Source organism: Orbicella franksi, chromosome 1 (genome assembly GCF_964199315.1).
Source record: "Orbicella franksi chromosome 1, jaOrbFran1.1, whole genome shotgun sequence".
NCBI classification, from domain to species: Eukaryota; Metazoa; Cnidaria; class Anthozoa; order Scleractinia; family Merulinidae; genus Orbicella; species Orbicella franksi.
The window spans coordinates 29,908,867-29,932,549 of record NC_138145.1 but is presented as its reverse complement, the minus strand read 5'-3'; the positions used below and the strand labels follow the sequence as shown (position 1 = coordinate 29,932,549).

Here is a 23,683-nt window from a genome sequence, read left to right as displayed (position 1 = left end):
CGCTGGATGGCGAGAGGCTACCAAGCGCACGTGTACTATGTCTTCGGTGCGCCATGTTTGCAATCAGAAGACTTACATCATCATGTTTTAGCAGGAGTTTGAGCCGTAATTATCACAGGCTGTGCAAGCCATTGAAGTACGGCTCTCATATAAACAGAAACTCGTCGTTTCATAATGGTTTGGACTTTTTTCAAGTGGGAATCGAGCGATTTACTGTAGGTGTATTGGTTGGACCCAAAACGTTCACTACATCAGCAGAGCATTTTTCTGACGAGCTCTCTTGGAAAGAAAGGTGATTGTTACATTTTGTTCAATATTTGCCTGCTCTGTTAAGTTTAAGACAACCTGTCGGCTGTCCGAAGCTCTCAGTCTTTCAATTATGTAATGTCAATTATTCCAGATTCTTCTCCAGCTCCCAGGGACACCCCTGGTGGGTAGTACAGTTTTAAACCATGCCATAGAAAATACAGCCAGTCAGAACACAGGAATAAAATAAATAAAATAAATAAATAAATAACTTTATTTAAGTGTCAAATGTATTTAGCACGAATCCCGTTCAAAGCCTGAAAATTTTTTCAGGTCTCTTTTCCAGTAGTGTTGTGGCTGCATTCGCATCTATCATCATTGTATTTAGCACTATTGTGCTAATTGGGGACTCTGTAAATAAATAAACAAATATTTCAAACAGAATATAAACTATTAAGAATCCCAACTGGTTGGAGGCTGACCAGTTGACTATTTACACTATGCGGTTGAGGAGATGAACTCGGGAATACCAAGAACAATTCCAGATAGTGGTAAAGTGGAGTATTTGTACCAGGCACCTTCAGATTTCAAATCCAGTACCCTAAATCACTCGGCCACGCCTCCTCCACAGGAGAGTCATTGTATTTCCAGCTTGCTCATCGTGCTGGCCTCTGTACATTCTATGACATGATATTTAATAGTGAAGCAACACTTTCTTGTGCCACACCATGAAACATCCCACGAGTCACTTGTATTTTCTCAGTATACTCACAAGCCTTTGGGCTTGAGTGTATACAGGGAATGTTGTATAACTAGTATCTTCATAATAAAGTGTATTATCGTTTGTCTCACGATGTAGTCACTTGAGATGTAGATCGCGACATTTCAACTGCTTACTGCTAGTCTTCTTCAGGCGATAAGGTCGACTGATTGCCCATCATTTATATCACAAAGGTCGGCTGTGATTGGTGCATTTCGATCCTCCTATTGTTCCATTGTTCCGGCGAGTAGCTGTTCCCTCAGTGGTCCGCTGTTGTGTTTCTTGATCGTGGGTATCCATGCTTCAGGAATTTCAATTCCGCTATCCCTGTTGATGTTGTTAGAGTGAAGTCTTATGTGAATAGCTTCCTTGACCCTACGTGTGTACCAGTGAGGATCTCGATCAATAAACTTGACCTCATTCCAGATAGGATAGTGGCCGGTCTCGTGGGTGTGTTCAGAAACGGCGGAGGTCTGGGTACGGGCGAGTCATATATCCCTGTCGTGTTCTTTGATCCTCTCCTGCATAGATCTCCCTGTTTCCCCAATGTAGACTTTAATGCACTCACAGGGAATCCTGTAGACAACACCATCTTGTTTAGCCGGGTTGACGGTGTCCTTTGGTCGCACTAAGTGTGACCGAAGTGTCGTGTCGGACTTAAAGACGGTGCGAATGCCTTGTTGTTCTACGCAGCGGCGGAGAGACTCCGAAACTCCTTGGACATAAGGTAAAACGGCGGTGGATTTAAATTCCGCGACAGGCTCTCTTCTTGGGGTTGTTCGTGCCTTTGTGATCTTCTGTACAAAAGAGGAGGGATATCCGTTAGAAACAAGTACAGATGACAGATGTTTCTTCTCTCCAGCGATTACTGATGGTTTGGTGATGAGACGTTTAGCCCGGTCGTACAGACACTTCACAATACCGCGCTTTACTGACTGAGGGTGGTGTGAATCATACGCTAGGTACTGATCAGTACGTGTTGGTTTCCTGTAGACACTGGTGGTAAGGCGGCCATCAGGTTCTCTGTAAACTGATGTGTCGAGAAAGGCAATCTTGCTGTTGTTCTCGATCTCCATGGTGAAACGGATTGATGGTTGTTGACTGTTCAGGTGTTGCAGGAAGACGTCAGCTCTATCCCGATCCAGGATGGTGAAAGTATCATCTACGTAGCGTTTCCAGATCTTAGGCTTGTAAGGTGCAGACTCTATTGCTTGTTCTTCAAATATCTCCATGTAGAGATTAGCAATAACCGCGGATACAGGACTCCCCATGGCTGTGCCGTCTCGTTGTTCGTAAATCGATCCGTTGTACTGGAAGTACGTAGATCTTAATACGAAATTCAAGAGGTCCGCGATTTGAACTGGTGTAAGTGTCGTACGGTCAGCCAGGCCTGCGTCGTTCTCCATTTTTTGTAGCGCGGCTTGTACGGCGCCCTCGATCGGTACATTGGTAAACAGTGACTCTACGTCGAAAGACACCATGATCTCCTGGTCCTGGATCTCTTCACTGGCGATGGTGGAGGTGAAGTCAGTTGAGTTCTTCACTGTGAAGTTCGAGTTACCTGCAAGAGGAGATAATACGTTAGCCAAGAAAGCAGACAGGTCGTATGCAAAGGTGTTGACACACGACACAATTGGCCTAAGTGGTGTGTCGGCCTTGTGGATCTTCGGCAGACCATAGATCCTAGGTGGTTGTTTGTGTCGGGGTCTGATCTTGTTATAAACCGCCTCTGATCAGAGTGTGATATAAATGATACCGTGCAATCAGTTGACCTTATCGCCTGAAGAAGACTAGCAGTAAGCAGTCGAAACGTCGCGATCTACATCTCAAGTGACTACATCGTGAGACAAACGATAATACACTTTATTATTGCATCTACCATGATGAATAACAACAACCTTTTCCTCGACATAGTATCTTCATGTTTTCAGGAATAATTCTCACACAATCCCATGATTCATGTGCATCCAATTTCAAGAGTCACATTCTGTTCAGGGACAATGTAGACCTTGAGATGTCCTCTTTTTAGCTTCATGAGGCATGGTTTCAAAAAATGTCTGGAGAACGAAGAAGCCTAAACTTAAGCAACATAATACCAATGCCGCCGACAGAATCTTTTAAGCCAAAGAAATCACGGCACTTTAACTTGTAGTTTGTTGCTTCTCAGATGATTTCACTGCAATGGGTTTCCACGCCAGAATTGTAGACGTCTGTTTATTTCGAGTTGTCATAAGCCATTGTTGCGGTAAACTGACCCATGCCAACATCTGTCAGTGCATAGGAGATTTTTAACACCTAATCATACCAATCTCATAAAAGGTTTTTCATCTTTTTCTCAATAAAATAAAACTGCATAATTATAAGGATGAACATTTTTAGTTCATTTATGCACGTACTCCGATGGAATTGACTGAAAATTGGTAGGTATGTTCCGGGATACCTCCTTCGAAAATGGTGTTGGGCTTTGTTTAATTTCGCTTCTGTTTCAAAGTTATGGCCTCTTTAGTAGAAGGAAATGTCCACATTGGAAATATCAAAGTTTAAGAGGGTTTAGAAAAGAAACCAAACCACATCTGGAAAATCGCAGACACCCTTTTTGAGGGTGATGTGTGAGAAAACATTTCTGATGTAAATCGTGCCGTTCCAACAATTCACGTGCGGAAGCGAACCAGTTTAAGCGAAGCAGTGTTTCTGGGTATTTTTGAGGGTGGTATGATTAGGTGGTATGTTAAAAATCTCCTATGCACTGACAGATGTCGGCATGGGTCAGTTTACCACAACAATGGCTTATGACAACTTGAAATAAACAGACGTCTACAATTCTGGCGTGGAAACCCATTGCAGTGAAATCATCTGAGAAGCAACAATACCTTTTTTAGGAATTTCAAAGATATGATTGTATTCTATAACTATTAAGCTTTCAGAAAAGGTATAGGTTGATAGGGTTTTCTTTCAAAGTGCAAGCGTAAGAGGTCGATTTCCAAACACTGTCAATCCACCTACTATGATACCTTAAATTGCCTTACTGTATGCCTCACAAATTCTGGGAACTGAGTTGTTAACTCTTGTAGTGATGTTGGCAGTTTTTTTTTTTTAATTTTATTTCCAGAGTTCTTGATTTTAAGGATGGCCATGTTGTTTTGTATCCGAGAAGACACTCTAAATCACAGAATTCAAATAGCCAGAGTTCAAGGTTAGTCATGGTTTTGTAGATCAGGTTACATTAAACACTGCTCTACATTGTATATATGTGACATTTTTTTTTGTTCAGTTCAATGGTTGCAAGTTGTGCAGCCACTTGTGTATTACAGCAATGCTTAATATGCATGGCATATTTGTTACGTATATTTAAAATTTCTTTTCATGAGATTTGTGGAACAGGCAGGTTGCTAATGAGCATTTATTTTCCTTAGCGTAAAATTCATTACAGGGCTGTGAATAAGGGCCTTAACCCGTACCACCTGTTTTGGCTGAGCATGCGTGATGGGTCCTTGATGTTGCAGTTGAACTTGCCTATAGTTGATACAATTCACCCATAAAGTAGCAAGTTTGTTATGAGTGTGACGGTCAAGGCTACAGGCGAATCAAAACTTAAAGACAGCCCTGCATATTTAGACATGTAATTTAGTACTCCTGGAGTGGACTACCAAATGTTTATGGAGTTGTGTTATATATAATGCAAGAAATCAAATAGTTAAGCAACAGAGCAATTTTTCCATCTTTACATAGCCTCATCTAAACACAAGGATGGTTGGGAGAATTCGAAACAAATATGCAAACCTGAGATGTAGTCAAGGGTTTGTATAACTTTTGAGAATTCTCCCAGCCCCCCGAGTGTTTAGATGAAGCTATGTGAATTCAGAAAAAGTGCTCTATTGCTTTAATTTATTAAATAATTCTCAAAAATATGCGCAAATCTAAAACGTCACAACCGTGTTTACTTATATCTAAACACACTTATTGACCAATTAGAGTGTGCATAGTAGCTCAGTAATTTTATGGTAAATTTTCTTGACCATCATAGTGGCCAGTCCTCAGAAGGAGCCAGTGGAAATGGGAATGATGATGGAGATGGTGGAGACAAGAAAGATGATGGGGCTGAGGTAGTGATAGAGGACAAGGCAGGGGCTAAGGTGGACCCCTCTCTGGGGGCCCTTACCCAGGTGGTAGTACCTGATGTGTTCCCTGAGGTGCCTCTATTACCAGTTCATAGAAATCCAGTGTTTCCACGATTTGTTAAGATGATGGAGGTATATATTAAAATTTTTTCTTGTTAAAATAAAAATATTTTATTAAAATATTTTTTTCTTTGTGAAAAAAGTTATCGGCCAGAAATTCAAATGCTCTCCTCTTTTCACTTTCTTTTAAAAGGCCTTGCTACTACTTCAATTTTTTGGGTCTATAATTGTCATAATATTTAAGTTACTGTTCTTTTTAAAATGTTTATCCATTACATAATTTTATTTACGATAGTAACAACTATCATAGCTCTCTTGAGTTGTTATCTAATGTGAATATAGACACACTTTGGCAAATCAGGAATTTTTGAGATTTATGTATTCCATTTTGAATTGGATGTGTCTTGGCACCAAGTACAGTTGTAGAATCCAATAAGAAGTTGCAGGCTGATAGTTGTTAACTTTTTACAACTTACAGTCAAACCTCCACTAATGGCCTGCTTTCCACAACGGCCGCCTCTCTACAGTGTCCATCTCTCTACAATGGCCATTTTTTTATGAACCAGCAGACAGTCCATAGGTGGCCATTGTGGAAAGGTTCAGCTGTATATAATTCTATGTATTCCAGCTGTTTCAGTTATTAAATGTTAATTTTACTAGTCTAGATGATATTTGTGATTCAGTTTGCAATGAAGGATGTGGTTATTATTTGCACAGCCTTAAGTTGATGTATTGTCCCTTCTTCTGCACTAGATATCAGACAAGGAACTTATGGAGTTAATCAGAGTAAAGTCTCGATTAGCTCAGCCATATGCAGGTGCTTTTTTAAAAAAAGAAGACAGGTACGTGACCAAGCACCGTTGTTTTCATTTCGATTTGCATGTTATTGTTAAAAACAACGCTGATAAATTTAGAGATCTCAGTTGTTGCAACTTGCTGTATATATGTATGCTATACATACATATGTATAAAATTATGTGTGGTATTTGAACCGAAGTTTCTGTCACACTATACACAATAGCTGTAAAGAATGTTTTATGCTTTTGTTGCATCTTTGAACATTGCTGAGTGCAACTGTAACACAATGTGTAAAATCGTTGTGGCAGCACTGCCACAATCATTTGGGAAAAGTGTTACTTGATTATTAGAAAAGTTTTTTCAGGTTATGCTACACTTTTTAAATGAAACATTTGTTGTAAACCAAATGTTATGATCAGTTGTTTTATGAAATGATTACCTCCAGAGAATAACCTTCCCTTTAAACCCTACAATGTACATATGTTCAAGTTATCAAAAATTACACAATATCATGCTACCTGTATTTGATATCCATGAGTTTCTCTTTATTTTGATTCTGAGAGTTTGCTGATGCATGAACTGAGCAACAATATAATTATTATTATTTCCTCATTTTCTCTCGTGTCCACTTGTTGGCTGTAAACATTTTTTGTACATGTATGACTAGGGGAATTAAAGATTGTAAAAGCCATTTATTTACCAGTTGTCACTATCAGTGTCAGATGTCATTACTTATATATGCAGGGATCCATAGTGGTTTTTTCTTCAAGTCAAAACTCAGCCGGGCAAGTATGTCATCTCCCTTGTCACATTTTACTTGGCCATTAAACAGGGAAGAATACCAACTGTACAACATGTAAATGGAAAGTTTTGTTCTTCCAGCTCAAATTTGGCTTATTTTTCCTGATGAAAACAGCTGATGTGATCATGCCACGTGTTTTTGCAGATGCAGATGAAGTAGAGATCATCAGTGGCTGACAAATTGAAAATCCAAGATAGAGGACCAAAATGGTGTTTTATTGCAAAAGAAAGCTGCAAATCTTTCTCTGTTTTTTAAAACTTCAAATGGATGACAAGTGTTCAGAATGTAAAGAACTCATAAGAAAGTCGTCCAGTAGATGAGTTTTCATATTGTTTTGGTCGTCCTTATGGTTTTTCAGTCACCCCAGACGAATGGACAACTGTGAATATGGATCCCTGTATATGGACATGACATTTAGTTATCCATTAATTCTCTAATCATCAACCTTCTATATATTTGAAGCAATGAGGCAGAAACTATATCCAGTCTGGATGATATCTACCAAGTTGGTGCTTTTGTTCAGATCACAGAGCTCTATGACATGGGAGATAAAATAAGAATGGTTATTCTGGGGCACAGAAGGTTAGCTTAGTTAATTTATAAAATCTAAAATTATTCCAGACCTATTTTTAACTCAATGATAATTTAACAAAGTTAACAGTCACGCACTTAGCAGGCTCTTCCAGTCAGTGGCCAATCAAACAAGTGCAGGCCCATGTGAAACATTGCCTGGAACGGGGCACTCCCTTATATGGGCTATATAGGTTTGTGCAGCCCCAAAGGTATGGTTTTTCAGCCATTTTGGTCGTACATGTAAATAGGGTATTGATTTTGGTCATTTTGGTCATAAATAGGGTATGGTTTTTGCACTCTAGTCTTGAATTGGGTATGTTTTTAAGACGAAGCTACTTTTTCATCATTATCGATAAGACCATCAACAAAAGCACTTCACAAATTGTGTTTGCAGCAATTTAACATTGGTCTGAATTACGGAACTAGTTATATGGCAGGTCTGAAACAAGGTGTTGATTTGCATGTAAGGTAATTCCCCTGAAATAAAACTGTCAATAGATTTTTGTTCAAACTTTGTCCACTGAATATTTATCATACGAAAACTTTAATTATAAAATAAAAATGGGGGGTGCCCGTGCTCGTTAAGGAGCAGTGAGGCATTGAAAATACGGTATCCCATTTTGGTATTATTTAATGCTTATTACAAGAATGCATTCCAAGTTATTGTAAAATCTTTGTGAGCCCAGACTCATGAAAACACACCTCAAACTACAGTCAATACTTGTGTCGGACACAGATAAACTTTTTAGTTTGATTTTGACAGACAGCTGAATCTTTGTTAAAATATTGGAACCAAATTGCTCACCACGGTTATCAAACTACAAAACAGAAAAGACTACAGTGCAGCTGCTATTTTCCTTATTTCTTCAATTTTCAGCAATAGAAATCCGATCAGTCTTTTCTCACGCAAAGCAAAAAATAATAGGGTATCAAATTTTTGATCAGGTCATAACTAGGGTATAGAACATTGAGATTTTGGTCAATAGGTAAGGGTTTGGGAAGCGGGCTGCACACCCGCACCCAATTTTCTAGGAGTACCCACCCCGGGAACGTTGAAACTGGCTGGATCTTTGAGTTCTCCAGCATTTTTGTATCAGTTGTTTATCAGTAGTCTTGAGCAGTTTTGAAGTGGCTGTTTTCCAGCAATGACACAGCAGGTGTCATTTTGTTTCCTTTATGATGCACATTTCTGGTGCCAAGTTTGAAGAACATCACCCTAATAGTTCTAGAGATATTCTTTAATCAGTGTTTTACATTCTTTTTTACATTTTTTTTTTGACATCATAACTTCCTTCATTTGCACAATACAAAATCACATGTACCTCTAAAATGAAAAAAGACATTCCTAAAAGGAAAATACTATTCTTTATTTTGAAAAAAAAAAGCTTTCAAATACGCAGCAATTATTTTTTTACTTTACAGGCACTTTAATACCAAGTTTTGACTTTTGTTCCATAGAAAGGAGCTCAGAGAGCTTAGAACTTGGCCAGGAAACTTGACTGCTAACTAATTAAAAGTAAAATGACTTCCTTATTTTCTTATCATTTCAGAATAAGAATCACTGGAACCCTTGATTATTCACCACACAGTGAGGACATGACACCTGACCCTGATCCTTCAGCAACTGATGTACCCCTGGAACCACCCTTTCAGCAAGATAATGTTCTTAACAAGAAACCCATACTCATGGTCAAAGTAGAAAATGTTCTTCATGAGCCATTCAAACTTACTGAGGAAGTCAAGGTGTGACTTTAAATGCAATTGACTGTAATTGTTATTTAACTTACATGTACATGGATTCTCTCTGGAAACAAAATAATTTTGTTGCCAGAGTGAATTCATATCCATGTACCCATGTATCTTTGATAAATTTTTGGTCTTTTTTTTAATAGTTTTAATTGATTTTCAAAAGAAGATAACAAATTACAAATTACAATTGCTATAACTAGATAGACAACAACAGAAACAACTACTCGGAAAACAAAATAAGGCAATATTAATAAATAAATAAATAAATAAATGAATTAATTTTTTTCTCAAGCATCTGAGCAGGCCGGAATTCTAAATCCTCTAATTTGATTGGCTAGTCGTATGCATGTGACCGGTCCAGCTTTTTATGATACAGCCTATGGGCCAGATTTTTTCCCTGCTGCCTAAATTTCGCTCCTAAAAGTTAGCGGTAATCATCAATCTTTTGCCTTTTTTACACATCCATTGACAATTAGTTAATGCAAGTTTATCTCTGTTCACTTAAAAATGGCAAGGAAAGTCACTGTAAGTAAATTCAGTTGAGTGTTTTGAAGTTGTGAGAGTTTGCTTGGTTGTTTGTAGCTTGGCGTTGTAATGGTGTGTAATCCTGTGTTTCTCTCACCGTAAAATTTGAGTCAATTTCAGTCAAGTTTACCTCTCTGATCGTTGCTGTATTTAGGAGAATTTCTGTGGAATACACTTAATGAATTTCCTCGCTTTCTGCTATTCAATTTATGGTAGAAAAGTCTGATTTCAGGTGATTTTAAAAGCAACAACTGACAGAAATTGTTTTTGTAGTAAAACTTCAAACTTCGCAGGAAATTTCCCACCACGAAAACAATTTTGGAGAACTTAACTGGTGAAATAAATGCAACTTACGTAAAGTAGTTCAAAGAAAATCTGTTCTTATTAGTACATCTCTCTTTGTCTACTCTCTGAGTTACTCGCTTGTTGCAAAGAGTTTTTACAAATCATTAGTAGACAGCAGACAAGCCAATTCAATGACAAAATTGCGTAAACAAACCCATTTGTAATCTGTAAAACCAACTAACTGTAGAAAAAAAAATAAACGTGTTATTTGCCGGCTTAGGGTCAGTCTGTATAGTGAAAAACTGTGACCTCGGGCTTGAAAATGCAGCGTTTTCAAGACCTCAGTCACAGTTTTTCACCATACTGACCTCCCAGCCGGGAAATAACATATGTAAGTGTAAGCTTCACTGAAAACAATACTACTGAATAAATTAAAGCGAAAACAATGGCTTTTCTACACAAGGCTATTGAGTTATCTGTTATATTACTGCATTAATTAACTTTGCCTACTTTTGAAAATGCGTAAGTAGCTTGTTTTTCTCCATGGCAATATGGAGCTCGATATTGTATACGTGCCTTAATCTAACTGTAAAGCCTCCAAGTTTGGGTAAGCTATTCAGAGATCTCCTGAAGTAGTTATGAAATTTACCTGGTAACAACAAAATGTGATTAATTAAAATAAAGTCATTTTCAATATCAAATTTTCCAAAGATCAAATCCGACTCATTAATTATTCCAACAAGAACGTTGTTACCTCTTAGCCAGGACAAGAGGTGTTTCCATAAAATTAATCTGAAGGTGTCCTACAAGAGAAAAGTAAATGCTTGACAGATTCTATAACCTCTCCACAGAAAGTACAGTTTGGTAATTCAACCAGACCAGTACAACTTAGTTTCTCATTTGTTAAGACAATGCAGTTTAGGATTTTATATTGAAATTCCCTGATCTTAGATTCTCAAACAATGATCACAGTATGATATCATTTCTTGCCTGCATGATTTATTGGTACCATGAGGAAAGACTCTGGCCCAATAGCCCCAGGAGCTTATGGTTAAAAGTGAAGAAAGTGAAGTGATATAGAAAGACTACTTTGGCATTAAATGGTAAAAAGTTTTGATCTTGTTTTGTTATCAACAGGCTCTGGCTGCTGAAGTGATCAAGACAATTCGAGATATTATTTCACTGAATCCTTTGTACAAAGAGTTCCTGGCTCAGCTCATGGAAGGCGGCAAGAAAGTGGCAGACAACCCTGTTCATTTAGCTGATTTTGGTAAGGAGAATCCAAAACCTTGATGATAAGGTTGTTATTTTGACAAGTGATGGATTGTGTGTAGGGATACAAGGGAAAAGATCAGAAAACTTAGACAGCATCACATGAAGTACATGGAGATTGGATTGAGCTTTTGAGCTTTTGAACTTTTTTGTTTCTCCTAACCCAAATAGTTTTTTGATTTTCTGTACATTGGAGACCTCTTTAAGGAAAATAAGAATCAGTGGTTTTGACAACAACAAACCAAATCACCAGAAATTAAGAGAGTCCGTGATGAACTTAATACTATTGACTACTTCCGAGAAGATGCCAAATAAAAACAAAAGGTAGATGGTGCAATGATCAATTACCCCTGCTTCTTTTACATTAAAGAGTCAGCCTACATTGAGGGGTTGTTACCCACCAACCATAGGGTTGGGAGGCAGTTACATGTCATAAACAGGGAAAATATACACATTGAATAACTGACAAGTCAATTGTAGCTGGTATTGTCATCACCCTTAACAAATTTTCACTACAGCAGAGTTTCTTTGCTGTGTGGAAAAAAAAAAAATTTCTAGACTGGTGAACATAACTGCATGTATTAGACCTGAACAAAGGTCGGATGTGTTTATAGGTTAGATTTGCCACTGATTGGAGGCATATGCTGGGCTGCTGAAAGATAGCTGCTTCACCCAACCTTTTACCAGAAGATCATGTCATTTTCAATCATGTTTTTCAGACTTCAGTTAGGATGCTAGTGAGATCTTTATCTTTGTGTCAATTTCAGGTGCTGCACTGACCAGTGCTGAGACACAGCAGCTGCAAGAAGTTTATGAAGAGACACGGGTCCCAGTGCGATTACGTCTTACTCTTGAACTGCTGAAGAAAGAGCTTGCTGTCTGTATGCTGCAACACAAACTGGGGAAGGAGGTAAGGTGACACAGCATTTGGCTTCTGGAGTCATTTGTAAAAGGTAGTGTATAAGGTGTAGCCAAACATTTCAGTTGCTTGGGGGGAGGCAGGGTGGGGGATGTCATGTAAAACAGTGATTGTGTGGAAAATAATTCAACTTGATCTAACAACCATTATGCTGTGCTCTTCTATGCACATATTGGTGTTTATTAACTTTCTTAATAATGTTTAGGTGGAAGAAAAAGTCAACAAACAACAGAAGAAATACTTACTCCAGGAACAACTAAAGATCATTAAGAGAGAGCTAGGTTTGGAGAAAGAAGACAAGGATGCTGTTGGAGAAAAGTTCAGAGAAAGAATCAAAGACCGAAATGTACCCAAACATGCCGAAGAAGTCATTGAAGAAGAGCTGGCTAAATTAGCCTATCTTGATACTCATTCATCAGAATTTAAGTGAGTCCAAAGTATACACAGTTCTTTTCATTTTCATCGGCAGTGGTACTCAGGAGCTAGTGTGAACATCTTTTCTCTAAGGTTCATTCATCTGAGAGTTCAAACTCAGAGTGGAATACAAGAATCATTCTTAAAGCTAACCACCTGTGTGAATTCTCTTTTAATAAATTCTTCTTTGGGTTTCTAATTTTCTAGTGTAACACGGAATTACCTAGATTGGTTAACCAGCATTCCTTGGGGGATTCACAGCAAGGAGAACTTCAATATCACCCAAGCACGGGAAGTACTAGATGAAGATCACTATGGGCTACAGGACATTAAAGACAGAATATTGGTGAGTTACATACGTTAAATACTAAGCACTGGCCCCAAGAGAAACAGTGAATTTTGTTCCCCAAGACACTCAGTGTTCCTTGAGGCAAACCTGAGCAGAATAATGAGGGTTAAGGGGAAACAAAACTTACTGTTTCTCACGGGGCCAGTCATTAAGTGTTTCGTTATACCTTCCCTACTCAAAAATAGAAGAACTGTCAACTGTTCTTCATTAGAGAGCATCTTGCTCAAACAAAGGAATTGGTTACATGCTACCACCTTTTTGATCCAACATTACCCAACCCTGCAGTATGCACTCCAGTATTATTAGTGATGGCAAGGTGTGAATGAGTCCAGATTGTTAGACCTGGAAGATGTCTTATCCAAAATAAGTTCAAGAATTGTGTAATGCTTTTTGTCATCTTAAGAGGTTTTCGCAAAACAATTATCACCACCAAAATATGTGTAGATGTGTAGATTCAAATGCAAAAGTTAAAAACAAAATGAAAACAAGTTATGGGCACTTTAAATGAACAATGTTACCCCTAAACTGGTTTGTAATTGCACATTACTATTAAGTGTCTATTTACAACTACATTTCATGTCTGGTTCTATAGTGTAGAGATCTTTATTATATAGACATGAGTGTTTTACTGGAAAATACACCACTCGTAAAATTCATATGAAACCACATACAGGACTCGGGTGGCGTATTTTCCATATCCTCACTAGTGAAGATATCGATGATTTCACTGATGTCAAGTTTGTCTCTTAAATTGTACTTAAATTCTTTGGTTAATGATCGAAACATTCTCGGGTCTTCCTCGAAAGTCTTCGGCGATCTTCAGTAATCTTTGGAAATCTTCGGCAATCTTAGGAAAATTTCAGAAAACATCCAGCAACGTTCGTGTGACCTTCGGACAAGTTTTGGAGAATCTTCGGAAATCTTCAGAAGGTTGTCGGAAATCTTTGGGAAAACGTCAAAAACGCCGTCCTCTGTATATCTATTTAATAAAATACCTCGAAGATATGAATTTTATGTTCTCATGGCAAGAACAATATCTCATTGTTCTTGCCACTGGAACATAAAATTCCTATCTTCTCGCCACTGTGTAATATCCTCTATATATGTGGCTTTGCTGCTCCTGCCCGCAATTTTTGACTAAAATGATGCCCAAACGTTTTTCCTTCTATGTTTGTTATTATTCTACAGGAGTTCATTGCTGTAAGTCAGTTGAATGCATCTGTGCAGGGAAAAATCCTCTGTTTCACAGGGCCACCAGGTTTGTGATTTACATACATGTTGGGGTTTCAATTTGAAATTTGAAATTACCTTTGTTTCAGAAATCATTACTGTGGTAAATTTGTGAAAACAATGGAAAATAAAGGTCAAACTGGTGTAGAGAAATTTCTAACCAAAAACATGCATTGTAATATTTAATTCAGGACATACACTCTGGTCTCATTGTATAAAAACGTATGCTGTATATCATATGCTGTCTTCTTACCAGATTAAGATAACAGCCTCATTTACACAAAAGCAAACACAAACTTGAGTAGTAAAAGAAGAAGCAGCTTGCAATAAATTTTCCTTTCTGTTATTGTTTATACTTCCATTTTTGCTTCTTTCATAATACAAGAACAGGGAAACTAAACAAACACAATGCCAGATCTTGAAAATCCATTTCAAAATACATAACGGAAATTTCAAGTTGTTTGCTCCTGTATACTGTCCTTGTGCTTGTAATTTGAGGGTTTTTGGCTATTTCGGTGTCTCCCCTGCCTTCCTGCTGCTTCACTGCTGCTCTCCAGGGAACAGAAACATGACGATTATCCCACAGGCTGACCTTAATTCTTTTATGTCCTGTTTCTTAGGAGTGGGCAAAACAAGCATTGCCAGGTCTATTGCGAGGGCCCTCAATAGACAGGTACTGTAGAGACAAGGATTATCATTTATTGTTGATTCATGTTTTATTGTGCATCGATGAGTCATGATGCATCTAGAGTTGCTTGAGGCTTCTTGATTGTTCTCCCCCAGGGGGTGTGCTCTAATATATAAGCTATATGGGTATGTGTTGCTGTGAAGGGTATGGTTTTCAGGTAGTTTAGTCTGGAATAGGGTATAGAAATCAGACAGTCTTGGTCTAGAATATGGTATAATTGACCAGGAACATGGCCAGTGTGTAAGTAATTTAGTCTAGAACACGGTTCTTTACTCGGGGTTCTATAATAGAAATTGAAACTCCGAAGTGACTTTGTAAGATATTGGTTAAGTTAGCATATGTTGGACTACAGTAGTGATTAAAGTTTTTGCGTGGAAAACAGCTAGCCTGGGATAGGGAAGGGGTCTTTGGTGCCTAGTCCAGAATAGGGTTGCAAAATCAAGCTGATTATGGTCTAGTATGACTGGTATAGGGTTAGGGTTTCAGTGTCCAAGCAGCACACCCCCACCCAAAGAGTTACAGAATATATCCCCCTCCCCAGTGTTCTCCAAACTTCTTAAGTGTATGAAAACATGATGATACGTTAACAGTCAAAAGCATGAGTCAATTTATTGTGTTATTACATTGCCAATAGAAAAACCAGAGTGAACTTTGCTCACGCAATTAGGGTGCATCATATAATTATGACGGCACTTGCATTTACTGCTTTGAAAGCCAGGTTTACTAGCTTTGTTATATAATTAGCAAATAGATTCCGTTTTGCCGTGCGATCAGGTACTGTACAGACGACATATGGCAACATTGAATCCATTTGTTTTGTATAATTATAATAAAGAAACAAAAAAAAAAATGTTAGTGACTTCGTCTATGCACCCGTCCTCCAATTTATCATCAGGAAGAAACAATCGAAATGTGAGAATAACTCAACATATTATATTAAGCAATTAGATTATGAGCTCGAGATTTCTATCACGCTACTCACTATCTATCACAGATAGTGATTAGCGTAGCCAATCAGAGAGGAGTATTCGTTGAAGAATGCTAGTAGATTTATACTAAAAGTGTATATGGATGCATGCTTTCTTTATCTTAGTGACTGTAGGTTGGATCCTGCCATGTTCATTCTCAGTCCATTCAGCATTCCATAGATGTTGTAGTACTCTCAATTCCATTCTTTATGCTGTACTTGTTGTTTTTAGTACTTCAGATTCAGTGTTGGGGGCATGACCGATGTAGCTGAGATCAAAGGTCATAGGTCAGTCAATAACACTTTTATCTTTGTGGACTGTTTGCCAAATCACTGACATCTTGCACTTTGTTTTAAGTTTTACTTTGACTTACTACGATTATCAGTTGATTAAGGCGCAACGGAGCTTTGGTGACAAAGTTTTGGACTTAAATTTATAGTGTTGCTATGGGCAACTTTCCTCTTTTCCAATGGTAACAATATCATCGCCTGCAATTTCGCGCGCTTTACTGCCAGTGACGTCAAAGGCCGACAAGTTACCATGACAGCAACACAAATTGGTCACCAAACTTTTGTCGTGCCTTATTCAACTGATAATCGTAGTTTAAGGCAGAGGGATAATATGATTTTGTGTTCACACAACCGCCATATGTGGTTAACTACTTCCTAAAAGCACTTTTTTCTTGTACTTTAAATACTTTCTATTAAATGTTGTTGCTATTTTGTTCTCATCATTGAAAATTACTGTTAAGTGTCGCCATGATTTATCGTACAGTGTACTTGTAAGAGAGGTTGAAGATTTTTACAACTACAAATACACTGTATATTGCTAAATGTTGCATATTATGTTTTGTTTTGTTTTGTTTTTTTCAGGCGAACCTACATTGGTGCTATGCCAGGAAAAATTATACAGTGTCTTAAAAAGACCAGAACAGAAAATCCACTTATACTTATTGATGAGGTATGATTAAGAAGACTTGACGAACAATTGAAGTAACCAACATACTGGCCATCAGCTAAAAGTGAATAGAACCCAAGTGCGAAAAGTTGCTTTGTTTTATTTTACATGATTTTTGAACTTTCTAGCAATCAGAAGTAAACGAACGGAAGTAAGGTTTGCCAACGACAGTGTTATCTCGTACAACTATAAGCCGACTCCCTCTGGGACTTTGGGGGCAAAAAATGCCAACTAAAGGCCAAGCAGCATGGGCAACATTTTCCTTACAGCTTGCATTGTAAGTTAAGAAAAAGTGCTGTTGCTCGTGGTACCATCCGTGTTGTAAGTTGCCGCAACATGTTGCGTGAAGCAGAAACGAGTTCAACTTCTTGCAACACGTTGCCGCAACTTAAAACACTGATTGTAATTTGTTTAACAATGCTTTTCAGCTTGCAATGGACCAAGGTGCCTGTGTTACTCAAACCTTACGGAGGGTTGTCTGCTCATCTGGGGTTGAACTGTGGTTTTTGTGTGTGACTTGGGCCATCACAAAGAGGCTGCTTTAACAGCAGGTGTCTTGTACCAAGGTTTGACTGTGTCATTCTTTTTCAGGTGGATAAGATTGGGCGTGGTGTGCAAGGAGACCCTGCGTCCGCTTTATTAGAACTCCTTGATCCTGAACAGAATTCTGGATTCCTGGATCATTATCTGGACGTACCTGTGGATTTATCTAAGGTACTTAATAACCACACGTACCTTTGACGTGCCTGTTGTAGGTCCATACTGTTAGGTTGATTTACTTTAAACCTTTAGTTATATTATTTTGTAGCAGCAATTAGACTAGCGTTCCGTTTAATGAAAAAAAAAAAGAAAAGAAAACCAATTCTTACGCATCAACCAAACTTTGTAAACTCTTTGATTTTGTTCAAATAAGTCTTTTCCGAGTTTGGAGTTGCCTTTTACCTCCGTTTCTAAACGAGTCTTTGTGGGAAACGTTTCAATTGGCAATGAATTTGATTTGCAGGAAAATGAATGTGTTGTTGTAACACGTTTTCATAAGAATTGTTTTGCACAAAGACTCGTTTCCACACATAGGCAAGAGACAACTTGTAACTGGCCTATTGTTTTCCGTGATTGTGAGAGTGTTATCCTTAGTATGAACTTAGTTTGTAAAGAAATAAACCTAAAAACAGTTTGATCTACACGTTTACTAACCTTTCTTCCTTTCTTCCTCCCTCTCTCTCTATCTTCCTTCCTTTCTTCTTTAAGACAGTGACATTGTAACTTTGTAGTTTCTTGTAAGAGTTACTTGACAGGATTTCTGTGCACTCTCGTGTCGCAGGTGCTGTTCATATGCACAGCCAATATCACGGACACAATTCCTGGTGCCTTGAAAGACAGAATGGAAATTATAAACGTGTCGGGATATGTGGAAGATGAGAAGAAAGCAATCGCTAAGGTGTGTAGCATCTAAAAAATTATGTTCACTATTTCCGACTAGCTTTGACTGGATAGATGCTAGAAAGCAGTTGAGAAGTGTGAGAGCTGTTGCAAAGATGCTTATCACTGTGTAGAACTAAACTAATAAAACTGCCGTATTATTTTTCTCAGACGTATCTCATTCCCCAAGCAAGAAAGAGTGCTGGTATTACAGAAGAGCAAGTTGCGATACACGACCCTTCACTGTCTCTTCTCATCAAATCTTACTGCAGAGAGAGTGGCGTGAGAAATCTACAGAAACATATAGAAAAGGTAGTTATCCGTGATGAGCAAATAATGGTATCAAGTATTATGTGGTGTGTGTTTATGTAGCAGTCACAGGCCAAAGGTGTTGGGCATTTAAACTTAAAACACAAGGGGAAGGAAAATTGAAGAAATGATGCCGAGTGTGCTAAGTTTGTTGCGGGTGAACAAACACCAGCACTGGAAAATTAAATCAATGGGAACACTATTTTCATTGCCACTGTGTCCATGGCGTTTTCGTTGTTGAACTTCTAGGTATCGTAAAGGGTCTGGATATCTGAAATGAGATGTACAAACTTGCTGAAGAGTATTTAACATAGAGCTGACTAGTAGAGAATGTCAGTAATTTTGTCCGGAACGTAAATGGTTCTCTTTTGCTTAGGGAAAATCTGCGTAAGCCTGCGGAAGTCCTTCCTTTGGCCATTTGGTTTAGTCTTAAGCCAGCCTGAGCCAACCACACTGTGAAATAACAGTCCAAAATCCTGGGTTGTTCTCACATTATGGTCCTAAAGCCATTCCTGAGAGAAAAACTGGCTGTGAAAACGACTGCAAGGAAGTCTTCGTGTATCTAGCCTGGCAACAAAAATTTTCAGTGTTTCTTTAATATGTTTTTGTGCAAAGTGAAACAAAATGGAGAAGAATAGCCACTGGAAAAACTATGGCGTGAGATATGTGCCGCGGCTTGTTCTGGAGCTTTTTTCGCTTCTATCCAATATATGAAAAGAGAAAGTGCTTGTAGTTTAACATGCACCGGTTGGATTTGTGTGCGTGATTTTTTCGATGTTTTTTGTGCTATAGATATTCCGTAAAGCTGCTCTTAGGATAGTGCAAGGAACAGAGGAGGGAGTAGAAGTAACAGCTAATAATCTGCACGAGTATGTTGGCAAGCCTTTGTTTAACAGTGATCGTATATACGACGAAACACCTCCAGGGGTGGTAATGGGATTGGCTTGGACTTCGTTGGGTACGTACTCACACCTCCCTGTGTAGTGATTTGTAAGACAATCTCTATATCCAGTTAAACATGATCTTTGTGCTCAAACTTCAAACAGTCATGTAATGTGGTTCTAACTTATAAGTCCCTAAATGAAATCTTGGTATGTAATCATTCAAATGGATGCTATTGAGCAGTACTCTCATGTGGTGCTGTTCGTGTGCTGTGTAAGCTTCTCTTACTTGGTTTTTCCGGGTTCTTGTCGATGCATTGGGGCACTAATTCTTGGATTCATTTTATTTCTAGGTGGTTCCACACTTTATATCGAAACCTCTCTTAAAGACTTGTTTTCCAAAGACGACGATGACAAGGGCCATCCGTCACTTGATCTAACAGGCCAGCTGGGAGATGTGATGAGGGAAAGTTCACATATTGCTTACACATTTGCTAAGGTTTGTGTCCCGCTATGATGATGTTTATTTGATAATTATGGCCTTAGTCGCCTCATGATCAGAGCGCAGGCCTGCGGATCGAGCGGTCCGGGTTCGAGCCCTGGCCGGGGACATTGTGTTGCGTCCTTAGTGAGGACCTTTCACTCTCACAGCGCCTCTCTCCACCTAGGTGTATAAATGGGTACCGAAGAATTTAATGCTGGGGGTAACCCTGCGATGGACAAACATCCCATCCAGGAGGGGAGTAGAAATACTCCTAGTTGCTTCATGCTACAGAAACCGGAGATAAGCTCCTGCCTGATGGGCGACTTGGATCGTATGTAGACTTGTCCTACCTACGATTATAAACTTGAGTAACACTCTAACATCTTGAACAATAAAGAACTTGTTTGTGTTCTCGAAGAATTTTTCTCATAAATTTAAATAAAGAAGGCCGCGCTTTTCTCTTTCAGTTATTTTTGTCAAAAGAAGATCCAAAGAATAACTTTTTCAAACGCGCTTCCATTCATCTTCATGTTCCAGAGGTAGGTCACGATACACACACACTTTGGGTAGTAGCAGTTTTTCTGTCACACGTGACAGACAGATTAGACTTGCCCACAAGTCTACTTCTACTTCTAAGAGAAACGGACTTTGAGAAAGTCTAGTGACAGATCACAAAACCCTAGTTTAGCGAACATAGTTTGGTTTTTTTTTAGTGAATATATGAAAGATTATATATATGAACTGCGGAGACAGATATGAAGACCTGACTGGTTATCGCAGTTGTACACAGAGCTTAAGCAAGTCTTCATATCTTTCTTCGCAGTTTCAACATATGATCTGTCATATATTCACTTGCATTCTTTATCATCTACGAGTATATTACGAACCCACAACGTGACTGGCTCCCAGATGGCTTGATAGCTCAGCTGGTAGAGCACTGCAGCGGTATCGCAGAGGTCATGGGTTCGAATCCCGTTCAAGCCTGAATTTTTTTTTACGTGCTTTAATTTCACAACTGCTCAAGTTGTGTGTATAACTGCGAGGATCAATCATGTCTTCGTATAATTTGGTTTTGTTGTTGAACTTTGTTTACTTTGGTCGTGCTGCGAGAGTGATAATGCTTTAATCCAAACTCGGTTGCATCAGGTTGTAGGACACACGAGAAGGGAATATTTTTTTCTCCTGGATATTCAGAAAATTCAGCGTGTAGTATCTTGATAGTTTCATGGCCATAGTTGGCTTCCCAAACACTTTGTGCCCCGTTCAAGGGTCTAAAGTTGTGGAGAACGGTTTTAATGAACGTAGGAACGAGAAAAGACGCATTTGTAAGGTAATTTCACCCGTCGTTTCATCACAGTCTGAGGGCTTCGAAAAGACTAATATGATTGTAACTGAGTGAAAGGAGTAACATCTGGGGTACTTTATTTGCTGATTACAGGGAGCCACTCCTAAAGATGGTCCATCTGCTGGCTGCACCATCATCACAGCGCTGCTGTCTTTGGCGACCGACAAACCCGTTAGGCAGAATGTTGCCATGACTGGTGAGGTGTCTCTTACTGGAAAGGTACGAGCTTTTCTTTCTCTTTGTCCTTTGTCCCAAGATTGAAAAAGCAATTCTCCCCAGTGACGTCCTTAGATTTCTTTAAATTTTAGTCCTAAGAATTAAGTAGTACATCAAAACAATACTATTTAGGTGATGATTTTCTTTATTCTCATCACCTGTGTGCTGGATATGTACTGATGAGGTAAGAGGAAATTAAATGTTGATCACGCTGGGTTTTTTAAGTGTATATTTTACTGTCTTCTTTAACGTTTCAGGTTTTGCCCGTTGGTGGAATAAAAGAAAAGATAATTGCGGTGAGTAACGAATTTTGTATTTATGTTGGATTTACTCGACTTGTGTACTCGTTTCATGCCGGTTCTCAAAACATCAATTCTCCTAAGTGGTGTCCGTAGATTTTCTTTAATGTTATTTCTGTTAAAATGTTAAAAATTGTTCTTAAATGTTGAATGTTTATAGTGATAGATGCGCTTAGCTACAACTAGCTGGTTTCGTTATCGTTTTTCTCATTTTTATTCTGTAAGAGCATTGAGATTTTTTAATGTAATGCGCTAGAAATAAATTATTATTATTATTATTATTATTCTCAGGCATGCCACTGAAACTGAAAGGAAGACATATTTCATTTAAACATAATAGGCTAAAAACTCCCACCTGGCAGGAGGCAGACCACTTGGCTATTTACGAACATGACCGAGGAGTTGAACTAGGGTCTACCGAAAAACAACTCTAGCTTAGTGGTCAGAGCGAGACTTGAACCCGCGACCTCCAGATTTCAAGTCCGGCGTCCTAACCACTCGGCCACGCTGCCTCCACCTATCACTTCTCCACCTTACACCAAGACAGTACCTCTCAGTTGATGATTTTCTTTTTTCTCTTTGCCTGTTGTAGGCTCGCCGTGCAGATGTTAATTGTGTCATTTTGCCCGAGGGCAATCGAAAAGACTTCGCTGATTTACCGGAGTTTGTCAAAGAAGGACTTGAAGTACACTTCGTGTCTCATTACAATGATGTATATCGCATCGCCTTTGATTCGTGACATCGGCTTCGCGGCTGTCTCAGCAAGGAAAAGGTCCTCTCAACTTTTCAGGGCTACAAGTAAAGAGGAATGCGAATTGTACATCGAGCCTTTCGAATTTGGCAGGAAACCATCCAAGTTCTGAAGGAGTTCTACACATAGTTGTTAAAGAAAATGTTTGCTCTTGCGCAAGCATTTCAGAAATTTGAGTTTTCGGAAGACACTTCAGCCAATGCAGTCTAGATGCCCGTCAACAAATCTGGTGGGAGTGCTATTCGCCTGTCGGATCCTCCGCTCCCTAGAATTAGACTTTGCTTTTTTTAAACGTACCAGTATGTGGTGAAATCGCCTTTTGTACGTATCTGTTTGTGGTGAAATCTGTTTTTATACATACCTGTTTGTGGTGAAATCTGATGAACCTAGTGGCTCTCGAGGACTGTCCTAAACGGAGCTCGAAAGGCCATGTCACGGAGTCACTGTTCGTACTTCCCCAATGTAAACCATCCTTGTTTCGCTTTACTTTATCATTCCCCTTTTGTCGATTTTCTATTATTTTGAGGTTTTTTTTAATTGCAGTATCAAGCCGTCTTTACTTTCATAGCCAGCAAAACAAAAACAAAAAACAAAAAAAAAAGAGGAAGAAAAAACCTAGAATAAATTTGTCATGCTTGACTATGCACGCCATGTGTTTTGGAACACCTTGCGGTGTTTTGTCTTAAAGGTCGTTTTGGAACCTGATTGGTCGACAGAACAGCATCTCGGCTCTGAATGGTTAGTAATAGGTGCAAGAGCCTCAAACCATTCAAAGCTTCATATCACAGGAATCTCGTGAAGGGATAATGCAGTGGCTTACAACAAGTTGAACGAATCTTGCAAACCAGTCAAGCCTTCCAAGATTATTCTGGAGAAGACGTTATAATGGATCTACGAACGTCCTACAAAGATCAGTCAATCATCAATTAAGAAAACTAAGTCCTTCCCCGTGAATGCGATCACCGATGGCTGAAAACTTCATTACTTATTCACTGGGATGAAATGAAAGAATTTCTTATATCGGCAAGTTCAACACAAAACCCTACAAATAAATGCATCTCCAAATTAACTGCATAATGTTACTTCGAGATATTGTTGGCTCGCTAAAGGCGTCATAGAGATATAGGATATAGGAACGGGATCAACACCTTTAGTTCAATAAAAAAAATATATTATAAACTCTCAAAATTTCATGTTTTCTAGAATGGGATTTTTTTCGTTCGGGGAAGAGGAAAGAAAAGCAAATTTTCGGAATTTAACTGTACC

The 23,683-nt window shown here is 38.7% G+C and overlaps 1 protein-coding gene across 1 annotated transcript; it reads left to right on the top strand.

The window, feature by feature from the left end:
* Positions 1-23: 23 nt before the first annotated feature.
* LOC145502207 (lon protease homolog, mitochondrial-like) lies at positions 24-22,416 on the top strand. The gene is made up of 23 exons (XM_081481468.1): positions 24-292; positions 4,116-4,199; positions 5,031-5,256; positions 5,938-6,026; positions 7,247-7,366; positions 8,908-9,100; positions 11,054-11,186; positions 11,956-12,098; positions 12,313-12,533; positions 12,729-12,867; positions 14,059-14,128; positions 14,721-14,773; positions 15,988-16,043; positions 16,629-16,716; positions 17,305-17,427; positions 18,035-18,151; positions 18,304-18,444; positions 19,234-19,399; positions 19,676-19,821; positions 20,274-20,345; positions 21,245-21,370; positions 21,625-21,663; positions 22,259-22,416. Exons 1-23 carry the CDS (start codon positions 54-56, stop codon positions 22,403-22,405), a joined length of 2,931 nt encoding a protein of 976 aa, XP_081337594.1. The 5' UTR covers positions 24-53; the 3' UTR covers positions 22,406-22,416.
* Positions 22,417-23,683: the final 1,267 nt, after the last annotated feature.